This window comes from Balaenoptera borealis (assembly GCF_965194805.1).
Source record: "Balaenoptera borealis genome assembly, chromosome: 12".
NCBI lineage: Eukaryota > Metazoa > Chordata > Mammalia > Artiodactyla > Balaenopteridae > Balaenoptera > Balaenoptera borealis.
In genome coordinates this window covers 10,357,261-10,369,516 of record NC_138869.1, presented here as the reverse complement: position 1 = coordinate 10,369,516, position 12,256 = coordinate 10,357,261, and the positions used below count along the sequence as shown (strand labels likewise).

At 48.8% G+C, this 12,256-nt stretch overlaps 1 protein-coding gene across 3 annotated transcripts in view; it reads left to right on the top strand.

The window, feature by feature from the left end:
• SLC6A11 (solute carrier family 6 member 11) overlaps positions 1 to 12,256 on the top strand; it is a 122,208-nt gene that overhangs the window by 86,720 nt on the left and 23,232 nt on the right. For all 3 annotated transcript variants that reach the window (XR_014232335.1, XR_014232336.1, XM_082345570.1), the window contains exons 7-8: positions 3,224 to 3,327; positions 9,089 to 9,213. Coding sequence is in view for 1 of the 3 variants with exons in the window: in XM_082345570.1 (XP_082201696.1) it covers positions 3,224 to 3,327; positions 9,089 to 9,213 (229 nt within the window). In the remaining 2 variants the exon portion in view is untranslated. The remainder of the gene's footprint in view (positions 1 to 3,223; positions 3,328 to 9,088; positions 9,214 to 12,256) is intronic.

Here is a 12,256-nt window from a genome sequence, read left to right as displayed (position 1 = left end):
CTTGTTCTCTGAATGTTTCATTTTATCTCACCTGCAGACAGAGATGGAGTGCTATAAATAATTGTGCAGTACCTCTTTCAGAGCCTGGCACAGGGTTCTGCATACAGAAGGCACTCAATAAGTGCTGGGTCATTGGTAATTCAGGATTGATTGAAGAATTTGGGCTTAGAGCCCCTGGGTTTTTCTAAGATCTTAATGTTGCTATTAGTCAGAATTCTTTCTGCTTGAAGTGACAGCAGTCCCATTCAAACTGACTTAAGAAAAAGAGGAATTACAGGCCTCTGAAACGGAAATACTCTCAGGTAGGCCTGATTTCAGGTGTGGCTGGATCCAGGAACTTGAGTCATATCTCCAATATTAGTCTTTCTTTGCTCTAAACTCTGCTTTCCTCTGCATTGGCTTTATTCTCAGGCAGGCTCTTCACTCATGGTCAGCGATGACCCCCAGCAGTTAGAAGCTTAATATCTCTAAGAGAAAAGAATGTGTCCCATTTGCAGTAGCTCCACTAAAAGTCCCAGGGTTGAGATTCATTGGCTTGGTTTGCATCATATGCTCATCCCCGAACCAGTCACTGTGGCCAAGAGAAATGCTTTGATTGGCCTGGGTGGGGAAGAGGTGGTTTCTCAAAGTAAAATTGGGGTGCTGTTACCTGAAAAGGGGAGATGGATGCCGGGTGAGCAAAAACAGCAGATGCCTGTTTTAGTGCTGGGTGCAATGAGCAAACTGCAAGAAAAATCCCCTGCAGGTGGAAAGCATGGTTTGAGGCCCCATCTTTGGGACGTGTGGATGGAAAGCTCTCTTGGGTGTTTTTGAGCTCACGGAGGGTTTATTTACCATGTGGGGAGGGTGGGACCATGAGCCATGGGGCCCAGTTGTGATGAAGCCCCCAGGTTTCCCACAGGTCTGGAGGCTTCTCTCACTCTGGTCTGTGCACTCAGTGAAGGTTCTGGGGAGAGGGACACCCCGTTTGCAGAGGCTTTAGAAACCACACGTGTTCAACTGCTGAGCATTCCAGCACCTTGCTCCTGGGATCTGGCTTTGCTTTCCGGGTTAGGAGCTGACCTGTGTTTTGCTTCTCCATATGGTTTACTGGCCTTACCGAGGAGAAAAGGGAGTGCACTGAGGTGGCAAATGGTGAGACTGAGGCAGAGCAGGAGCACATTAAGATACATCCATTTCTCTCCCAAATCTTCAACATTTTTTTTTTTTTTTTGCATTGGGCCCTTCCTGTCAACATTTAAGCATCTTCAAGTTTCTCTGCTATTTTTTAAAAATCCTCCCTAAATTATTTTCTCTCTCACGACCACCCTGTCTCCCAATTCCCCTTTCTTTTTTTTTTTTTTATTAATTTATTTATTTTTGGCTGTGTTGGGTCTTCGTTTCTGTGCGAGGGCTTTCTCTAGTTACGGCGAGCGGGTGCCGCTCTTCATCGCGGTGTGCGGGCCTCTCACTATCGCGGCCTCTCTTGTTGCGGAGCACAAGCTCCAGACGCGCAGGCTCAGTAGTTGTGGCTCACGGGCCTAGTTGCTCCGCGGCATGTGGGATCTTCCCAGACCAGGGCTCGAACCCGTGTGCCCTGCATTGGCAGGCAGATTCTCAACCACTGCGCCACCAGGGAAGCCCCAACTCCCCTTTCTTGAAAAAGTTTTTTAATATTCCCTCTTCCCATTTCCTTCTCACCGTGTCTCAGCCCGCTCTGATCTGCTGGCACCCCCTCCACACACGCACATACACACACTTCATTGAAAGAGCTTTCCCTATGTTCCTCATTTAGCGCTGAGACACTAAACCCGAAGGCTCTTTGTTAGAGGAAGACAATGTACCACTTTTCAGGTTGAGAAGCAGCATTGAGATCTTCACTTTTAATAAGTATTTCTTGAATGATTTAACAAGCAAGCAAATCCAAGGTAGAGTGACTGGTACTGTGTAATCAAATCCCCAAGAGAGAGGAAGTTAAGATAATTTGCCTGGAAAAGGCTGTGTTCTAGAGGGTTCTTGAAATCTGTAAAGTGCTGCCACATGGGAGAGGGAGATGTGGCCTGGGTGGCCCCAGATCTAGGAAAACAGGAAGGGAGATTTTCTCTCATTTTAAGAAATGCTCTAATAGAGTTCTCTAAAGAAAAAGAAAGGGGTTGTGTCAAAAGGTAGTGAGCTCCCCATCACTGGTGGTAGTCAAGCAGAGACTATTCTGTCAGAAGTACTCAGAAAACAGTCCTGTGTTGGGTGGGGGGTTACACCAGAGGTTTTTTGAAATTCTGGGGTTGGTTACACATGTTTCTCTAGAGGTGTGTCTCCTTGGACTTGCATCTGCCACTCCCAGCTGTGTGGTCTTGAGCAAGTTGCCCCGTTCTCTAGATGGCACTCGCTTCTCAAGCTTCAGTCTCATCAGCTGCATTTGGGTTTTAGCTGTGGTTTTTCCTTGGTAGCTTCTAGGAGCAGGGCTCAAAGAGAGCCCAGGGGAGTGTTAGAGAAACCACCATAATTCCTGTTGTGCGTGTCAGGCCTTCCACGGCAGGTTTTGTTGGAGGGAAGCTTGGAGACTAAGAAAGTAGTCTCCACATGTATCACACAGGAAGCCCAAATGCACCTCTTTGGAAAGGTGGTAAAGATTTGGTGGGAGGGCCTCCCCCATCTCACTTCCCTGTCCTCTGGCCGAGCGCATGGGGCAGAGTGAGAGAAGCCTCCAGACCTGTAGGAAAAATGAGGTTTCATTGTAACTGGGCCCCATGGTGAATGGTCCCCTGGTATACATGGTAAATAAGCTCTGTGAGTTCAAAAACACCGGAGAGAGCTTTTCTCGTGGTGGTCTTAATCACAAAGCAGAAAAATCACTTGTTTTGGCTTCAGCAATCCTGAGAGGGAAGTTTATTCCCCACTTTGCAGTTCAGGAGACTAAGCCTCAGAGAGGTTAAGTAACTTTTCCAAGGTCACACAGCTGGAGCAGAGTCCTAAAACCCAAATTCTTGCTATTTGGTGAACTACTGTCAATAAAGTCCAGAAAATTCTGGTTTTAACTAAGGCCGTTTATATTTAATCACCCCAAGAATAGAACTTCTAAAAAAACACATTCCTGAGATGAGGACATTTGATTGTCCCTTTGTGGAGTCTTTTTGGAGGTTGGGTGTGGGTGGGGGCTTTCAGAGAACAGGGCCATCCCACACACCCACCCCCTTGCCGCACATCTGATTTCTCTTTCTGCCAACTTCTTTGTGCCTTCCTACAGGTCTGGGTAGATGCTGGGACGCAGATCTTTTTCTCCTATGCCATCTGCCTGGGTTGTCTGACTGCTCTGGGAAGTTATAACAATTATAACAACAACTGCTACAGGTGAGCATTTCCCCAGGCCCTGCCAGCTCTCCACCAAACCCGAGAGCCCTCCATGCTGCCCGGCTAGTTCACGGTCATCTTCCCACCTTGCAGGTCTGGGTGAGGGAAAGAGGCCTGTCAAGAGAGGGGCGGCAGGGCACCAGCCATTCCAGGTGGAACTGGAGAGGACCCTGGGCTATTTGTCAGCCTCTCCCCACCCCAGGGTCAAAGAATGGTCCAACAGAGGAGCTAGGAGAATAACTAGCTCTGAATGATCAGAGTGCGTTCCAGGCTGCAAAGTGAGTCTACTCCGGGAATGGTATTCAGGCCTCCATCCTACCCTATACAACAGAGCTTTATCCCAGGGTAAATGATCGGCCCAAGGTTACACGGCTAGTAAGTGGCAATGCTGGGACTTGAACCCAGATCTTCTGACACCAAGGGCCTTGTTCTTCTGCCTTCTCTTCAGGAATTTCTTTCCTGCTTCTTCTCACTTGACTGTAGGGTCCTGTCCAGTCCCACTTGCCCTGCTGCCCCTCTCTTGACAGGCCTCCCTCCCTCCCTGGCCGCCTGCAGCTGGCCGCACCCAGCGTGGGGAAGGGGCCCACGTGAGGAGGTGAGCCTGAGGCTGTGTGACCCTGGCTGCCTGGTCCTCATGCCTGCAGCCTGGTTTCTACCCTGAGGCTGAGTCCACAGAGGCCCAGGGACTTGGCCAAGGTCACCCAGCAGTGCCTGGCGGAAGTGAACTTTGCACCCTGGTCTCTAACTCTAGGCCAGTGGCCTGTTTGCTGAGGTCGCTGCACCCATGAATCAGTGCCTGGTCACAGATGGTGAATACGCAGAGATGGCTGGACAGCACATCTCTGCCCCCGAGTTCCAGAGCTCCTTATTCTAATGTAGAAACTCGTGGGCTAATGGCAATGAAGCCGTCCCTGAACACAGATTCATTGGAAAAGGAAGGGTTTTTCAGCAAATGATTCTGAGATAGGATAAGTATTTTGGTGGAAGTAATTAGGGTAGATCCTCACCTTGCCCCACATATGCACCATAATAAGTGTCAGACTGATTCAACAGTTAAATATTTTTTAAAAGAAAACCATCCTAAAATGAGGAGTAAAATATTGTTTTCATAATGGGAAAGATATGGAAACATCAAAATAATTAAATCAGGAAGGAAGTGACAGATTGATTCACATAAATATCTAGAACTTCTAAATTTCTGGAAAGGTACACAGGAAACTGTTAAAAAGAACCACCTCTGAAGAGAGACACTGAGAAGTTAGAGATAGGGAGACAGGCTTTTTCTACCTATACCTTCCTGTACAATTTAAATGTTTTGTTTTGCCTTGTCTTTACTCTTGAGTACATATTGCTTTTATAATTTTAAAAAAGTCACATTAATACAAATGTTATCTATATACCTTCTGCATTACATCTCCAAACAAAACATTATGAAAATCATCTACAAAATTAAAGGGCATACTAACGACATATAATATGATACTCAAAGGGTTGGCACCCCTAATATGTAAAGATTACAAACAGGCCCGTATGAAAAACCCTAAAACACCAAGAGAAGAATCAGCAACACACTCTTAAAATAATGAGCTTATTTTCCTTAACTAGCAAATGAGCTGTGGTCTAAAAATGACCCCTGTTTGATGCAGGTGAGGGTACAGTGAGAGGGGCCATGTCACAGTCTGTTGGTGGGATGGGAACTTGGACGTGACAGCTACATCACTTGGTTGTTGTGTGGCTCAAGTGGGAGCATCATTTCAGAGAACTTTCGTCAGTGATGAAGTCCCTCCCATGTTATCCCCATCTTCGAGGGAGGGAAATTGAGGCTCATGGATGTCATCCCCCCAGCTAGGTGTGGTAGACCTGGACTCTGGCCACGGTCTTCTAATCTCCATCCTACCACCCCGCTGCATCCTCCCTGAAAGCTGGCTTTGTGATCGCTTTACCAACCCATTTGTTAAGTCAGCCGTATGCTGTATGTGTCACTAAGTGTGAGGTGCCCAAATCGCTACCTTGGGAGATAACACACAGCTCCAGTCTGTAGAGACTGCCACTTGGGGAAACCAAGGCAATGAAAGGGGGCAGATCCAACATGCTGGAGGAAAGGCCACAGGGGAAGCCAGCGAGCTCTGCTGTCCCTGGGCCGTTAGGCAGAGAAGTCATTGGGTACTGTTGGACAGAGGGATGTTAGAGAGGTGGGAGGTCAGACCAGGTTGTCCAGAAGAGCCTCTCATCCTTCAAGGCATTCACGGGAGGTGGGTCTGGGGGATGAGGTGTAGCACACTGTCAGCCATGATACAAAATAGAACCACGGGTAAGAAGAGAAGGGCGCAGGCACAGGGAGGGCAGCGGGCAGACCTCTGGTCCGGGTCGAGTGTGACACCCTCCGGATGCTGGAGGGGGGTGCTGTCTGCATACAGCTGTCAGCACATCAGCAGCCAGCGTCCAGTGCGGGCCCTCTGTGCTGGGCGTTGCGGAAATTTCTAGGTCACTGTCCATCACCCCCAGCTCGGCCGTCAGCTCCATGAGGACACAGTCTGGGTCCTCTTGTTCACCACCATTCCTCAAGCCTAGGAGAGCGCTGGCTGAAGTGTAAGGAAGCAAGGAAGGAGCCACACCATTATACAGATGAGGAAACTGAGGCCGGGGTAGGCCACTTGCTCGATGGAACGTGGCTTTGAACCTGGGCCTTTCTGGCTCCTGCACCCCTATCCCTCACTCCCAGGCCTGGCCAGTTCTTCCCCAACTACTACAGTCAACAAGGATTTGGCCGAGAATGCCTCGTTATCAGGCTGTGTCTCAGGGCAGTGGCAATAGCAACTTTCTTCCTCGCCAAGCACGTGGGTGAAATATGCTGACTGCCCCAGATCCCTTCTGCTTTCCCCTCCAACAGGCAGGTTTTTTCCCCTCCTGTCAGCAGCAGGAAGCAAATCCCCTAGGTGACATTACAAAATCTGAGGGCTCCTTTTATTTCTGTTTCCAAATTGTTCTGTGAGCACATCTTCCCAACTCAGAGGGAGTAAATTAATACCCTCTCTTCCGACAGCATAATAGCTTCTGGAGGTCTTCAAAGCCCAGCTCAGCTCCTGCCAACTTCAAAGCGCTTCTTACGTAGCTTTTCACCTAGAAGGTGCCCCGTGGGGAAGGAATTAGAGGGATGGAGATGGAGCAAACCAGGCGGGGAAAATCCTCACTTGAGAACACAGGCCGCTAAGCTCTCTCTGCTTGGAGGTTGGGGTGCTCCAAGGAAGGGGGTGCAGGGCACAGGACTGGAAGCACCTCGGGTCTGCTCAGAGCTTCTGTTCCTCTGTGATATGAGGACATCACTCAGGGTGGGGGGGGGGGCAGGGAACCTTGCAATAAGGGACATTTGTTTTCAACAGCCACATGGACGCCCAAAGATTGTTTTCCAAAAGTCAGGATTTAGAAGTCTGAATTCTTAGGGAGCATTGTTACTATGTAGCTCCTAGAAAAAGAGTGGGCTTTGGTGTTTGAGACAGCTAGATTCACATTCCAGCTTCCCCGGCAGATGACAAAAAAGTTTGAGTGTGTGACTCTCCTCCCTGGGCCTCGGGATTCAGTGACAATGTTCAACACTGCAGGTCCAAAAAACACAGGAGAATTCCAGAATGGAGAGGCTATGGAGAAAACACTTTGCTCACCAGTGCTGCACTGGTGAGATAAGTCAGGGGCCAGAAACAGGCATGCAGGGCAGATTTACCCCAGCCTTAGGAATAACTTTGCCCTCCTGGGCTGAGCTGAATTTCCCTTAGAGAGGAGGTGATCAGTCTTGCAGATAAAGTCTCCAGGCCTGCCAGCCCAGCCTCTGTCCACAGTGCCTGAAGAGTTCTGTAAAGGGACCTGTATCAGTCACTCACTGCCACAAAAATGCTGTGTAACAAGCAGCCCCAGAACTCAGTAGCTCACCACAACAAGCATTCGCTTTTATTGCTCACCAGTCTGCTGGTCAGTTGGGGACTCTCTCCTTCAGGCTGTGGGTTGGGCAGGTTTAGCTCCAGGGTCCAGGCCAGCTCCATGTGTACATTCTGGGGTCCAGGCTGCAGGGACAGCAGCTCCCCTGGAAAAGTCCTTCTCATGGCAGCTCACAGAAGGGATAAAGGACAAGACCAATTGCACAAGCACATCTCAAGCCTCCGCTTGTGTCACACTTGCTGATAGCTCATTGGCCAAAGCAAGTCACGTGGCTAAGCCCAAAGTCATTGGGGCAGGGAAATATACTCTACCCCAAGGAAGAAGGTATGGAAGTGACCACTTGCTGAAAAATGACTTAATCAATCACAAGGCCCAAGAGACCCTCTTATCCAAGCCACCTTGTCATATAGCTGGTCAGGTCAGGCCCAGAGAGAAGGTATTACAAGGGGAGTTGGAACCCAAGGCTCCTGACCCCCAGTCTAATGCTCTTTCCACCATGCCCTTGATTCCCAGGGTCAGTGCAATGCAACTGGGGGTCACAGTCACCAACATCAGTGTAACCTTTGGTTGCATTACACAAAGTATGGTGTCAGGAGAAGAGGAGGTGAGAGTCCTGCTCTGTTCTTGAGTCGAGTGCTCAGTCCTGGATGTGACATTGGAAGAGGGTCTGGACAAGCTGGAGTGAATTTCAGATCGCGAGCAGGATGAGGAACACTGATAAGGGAACTGGGAGGTCTAAATGAGAGAGCTAAAACCTCAAGGGCATCTGAAGGGGATATCTTCAGATCTTTAGACTGTTAGGGAGGGTAGAACTAAAACTCCCCAGAGGAGGTGGATTTGGGTCGAACACAGCATGGGGAAGTTCTTACACTGTGAGCGGCAAGAGCGGTCGGGGAAGCAAAGCGCCACGGAGCAAGGTGACTGGTCCTGCTTGCGAGGGCGGGAGCCGAGGCCAGCTCGCCACCATTGCAGGGATGCTCCAGGCTGGTCATGCTTCAGGGAGGAGATTGGACAGAACACCCAGAGCCCCTCCCTTTGAAGTGGAGCATCTCGGGTGTTGTAAGCCCGATTCCTACGTGCACGCTCTGTGGCGTCTGAGATCCTGAGAGGCTGATTCCCTGACCCATCTGCATGAGGATGCACAGCCCGAGGTTGAAGGGACCCGGATGTGAGGGTTCCATCTTCTGCATCTTGGCAAAGCCCTGTCATTTGTAGTCTGAAATCTCCTGGGTCACGGCTTTATGCTGCTGCTTCTTTGCTGTGAGCCCTTCCCAAGAGCAGGGAACAGTCACTGCTCTGGTGAAGCCCCCATGAGGAGTCTGGCCTGGGAGGGGCTGCCCCTCGCAGCAGAAGAGCAGAGGCTTGCAGTGAGGTCTGGGAGATGCCACTCCGGTAAAGAGCTGGGCCAGGAGGGGTGTCTCTCCCAAGGCTGCTCCACTGTCGGGGAAGCAGTCCTTTCTCTCAGAGGCTTATATCCTCATGTTTTGAGCTCCTAGAAAATCAATCCTCTCTTGCTTCCCTTGGTTTTCTCTCCTACCAGGAATTTGGAGGAGCGATGGTTTGTCTCCAAGTCTTTCCTCACCGGTTGTGCATTTTCCCACTTGCCAGCTTCCCTTCCTTCCCACCCCCTCTCCATGCTTCTGGTCTGTGACCTACCTTACCTTCTAGAAATGCAGGAGAAGCTGTGTGATCATGGGCCAGCCACCTACCCTCTCTGAACCACGAGGGCTTCCTCAGGCAGCAGGACAGCCATGGTGCTCAGACAGAATGTTCCAGTACTGCACCGGTTCCACCCGCCATGACCCGAGCTTCTCTCGCTGCTTCCCCACAGGGACTGCATCATGCTCTGTTGCCTGAACAGCGGCACCAGCTTCATGGCCGGGTTTGCCATCTTCTCGGTCCTGGGCTTCATGGCATATGAGCAAGGGGTGCCCATCGCCGAGGTAGCAGAGTCAGGTAAGTTTGCCAGAGAGAAACTATGATCTTCCTCCTCAACTTGGTCTTCTCCTGGGCTCAGGTCGGGCTCAGGTCTCAGGAGGGGGCCCACTGTCCATCCACAAACCAGGCTCCTGGGAGGGAGCCACCAGCCCAGAGAACCGTCACCTGGTCGACCACAGGAGCTTTCACTGGCCTCCCTGCCTCCCCTATTGTCCCCTCTGTTCCATGCACCTCTGACCCTGCAGAATGATTTCTTTTTTCAAAATGCAAACCTGGACATGTCCTTCCCTGACGAAGAGCCTGTTTTGGCTTCTCCTAGGGCTGACCTCTCAGTGTGGCCCCCAAGGCCCTGCACTGCCCAGCTCCTGCGGTCTCACCCTCCACCTCACTCCCCTGTGCTCACTCTGCCCCACCACACTGTGGTCTGCTTTCACTTCTGCAACATCGCTCTCTCCCTCCCTGCCACTCCAGGACCTTTGCACACGCTGTTCCCTCTGCTTGGAGGACTTCTTTCCCTTTCCTTGTTCTAGATGTAGAATCACCATGAGTGCGACATTCCTAGTGTAAGATGACATGTGTTTGTATCAAACACACCACAGGTAGGGTTATTGCTGCTAAGGTAATTGTGCAAAATGGTGAATAACTCTCCCCTTGATTTACATTTTTTTGAATTCTGGGAAAATTCAGTGTATAGTTAAAAGTACAAAAATAGTTTGCATTTACATAACAGAGTTAGCCTCTCACTTCCAATACATCTAAATAGGTTTTTCACCTGCAAGAATGTGTGGTAGGACAGTTAGTCAGGAGCGTCACAGGGGGCCCAGCCTCCCTGGCCTCCATCTACTCAATGCCGGTCATGCCGTCCATTTGTTACGACACACCCCTGGGGCTGCGTTCCCTACACTGAGTACCCTAGTCTGGGGTGTGGCTGCTTTTGCCTGACGCGCACAGAGAGGGAAGCACCCCTCTGACCCACCAAACTGGGCAGGGTGGTAGATGTGGACACTGGAGCAGGAAGCTGGTTGCCAAGCTCTGCTTCATGACCACTCGGGCTCCACCTTCCTCTGCATGGACAGACAGTCCCTGCTGAAATCAGGGGGCCAGAGCTGGACCAGAGGATATTAATATGATCGAAGCTCTCAATCATCGAGCGCCTGCTCTGGGCAGGAACCGTCTCATATGATCCTCGACTCAGCCCTCCAAGGTGGCAGTTTTGCTACCGCCATTTTACAGATGAGAAAGGTGAGGCTCAGAGACGTGCCATCACTTATCCAAGGTCACACAGACTGGAAAGAACAGGGCTAGATTTAATCCAGGCCATGCTCTCACCACTCCATCCCGTCGCCCACTGGGGGCAGGCACCTGGCACTTCACGAAACATTCATGTTCCTCCCTCGCTTTAAACCATGGGGCAGCCCTGTGAGGAGGCAGCATTACCTTCTCTGTGGGACTTTTGCCCTCTCTGAGGGACCTTTGCCCTCTCTGAGAATCTGCTTCCTCCTCTGTAAAATGAGCAAACTAATTCCCACCTCAGGTGTTGAGTGCTATAGGATATCTACAGCACTGTGTCACTCCTGGTGCCAAGCAGGTAAGCCTGCTCTATGGTTAGGGGTGTGAATCAGACCAAGATCCCCTTTAGGAGTTCCGGCCATTTGGATAAATTGCATGTTGCAAGTTTGTAGCCCAGTCACCCTTCTCAGCATGTTCTTGCAGGGAAATTTACAACTTTAAATACCTAATTAGAAGGAAGGTGTTTTTTTTTTTTAACATCTTTATTGCAGTATAATTGCTTTACAATGGTGTGTTAGTTTCTGCTGTATAACAAAGTGAATCAGCTATACATATACATATATCCCCATATCCCCTCCCTGTTGCCTCTCCCTCCCACCTTCCCTATCCCACCCCTCTAGGTGGTCACAAAGCACTGAGCTGATCTCCCTGTGCTATGCGGCTGCTTCCCACTAGCTATCTATTTTACATTTGGTAGTGTGTATATGTCAATGCTACTCTCTCACTAGAAAGAAGGGTTTAAAGTAAAAAATTAAAGTTTTTATCGGAAGAAGCTGAAAAAAAAGTACAAATTAAACCCAGAGTAAGTAGAAGCAAAGAGATAATAAAGGTGTGCTCGCTTTGGCAGCACATATACTAAAATTGAAGCAATACAGAGAAGATTAGAATGGCCCCTGTGCAAGGATGACACGCAAATTCGTGAAGCGTTCCATATTTTAAAAATAAATAAATAATAAAGTTAAGACATATAAACAATAGAGAAAATTTTCAAAGCCAAAATTTGGTATTAGAAAAGATAGCAAAATTTATAACACCCTGGCAAGGCTAATCATGGAAAAAAACGGGAGAAAACACAAATTACTGATATCAGGAATGAAAGAGGAGATATGGCTACAGATACTCTAGACATTAAAAATGAGAATAAGGAAATATCATGAACAACTTCAAGCAAATATACTTGATAATGTAAATTAAATGGACAGATTCCTAAAAATACATAATTTACTTAAACTGACCCAAGAAGAAATAGAAAAACTAAATGGCTCTATATTTTGAAAAGAAACTGAATTCATTGTCAAAAATCTTTCTACCAAGAAGACTCCAAGCCCTGCTGGTTTCACTGGCAAGTTCTACCAACTGTTTAAAGAATAAATAATATCACTCTTACACAAACTCTTTTAAAAATTAGAGGAAGTAAGAGTATCTGAGGACGACAGCTATATAGCTACATATTTCCCCATTTTCCCCAAAAAAAAGAAAAAAACAAGAAGGGAAAAGTATGTTCTGTAGAAAACTATGCCCCCTGCATAACCTGAAGTAGAAAATGTTGAAGCTGCAGATAACTGTAGCAGAAAGAAAAATCACCAATCCCAGTTCACAGTCTCCACCGCAAAGGCAAACCGAGAAAAACTGTGGACAGACAGAAGATAGAGGCTAGTGAAAGGACCTAAGAGTGATTTGGAGCAACCACCAGAAAGATTAAATCTACTCTAAACCTGAATGTACTGGAAAGGATCCAGACAGATCCCTTAGCAGGGACTACAGAGAAGGG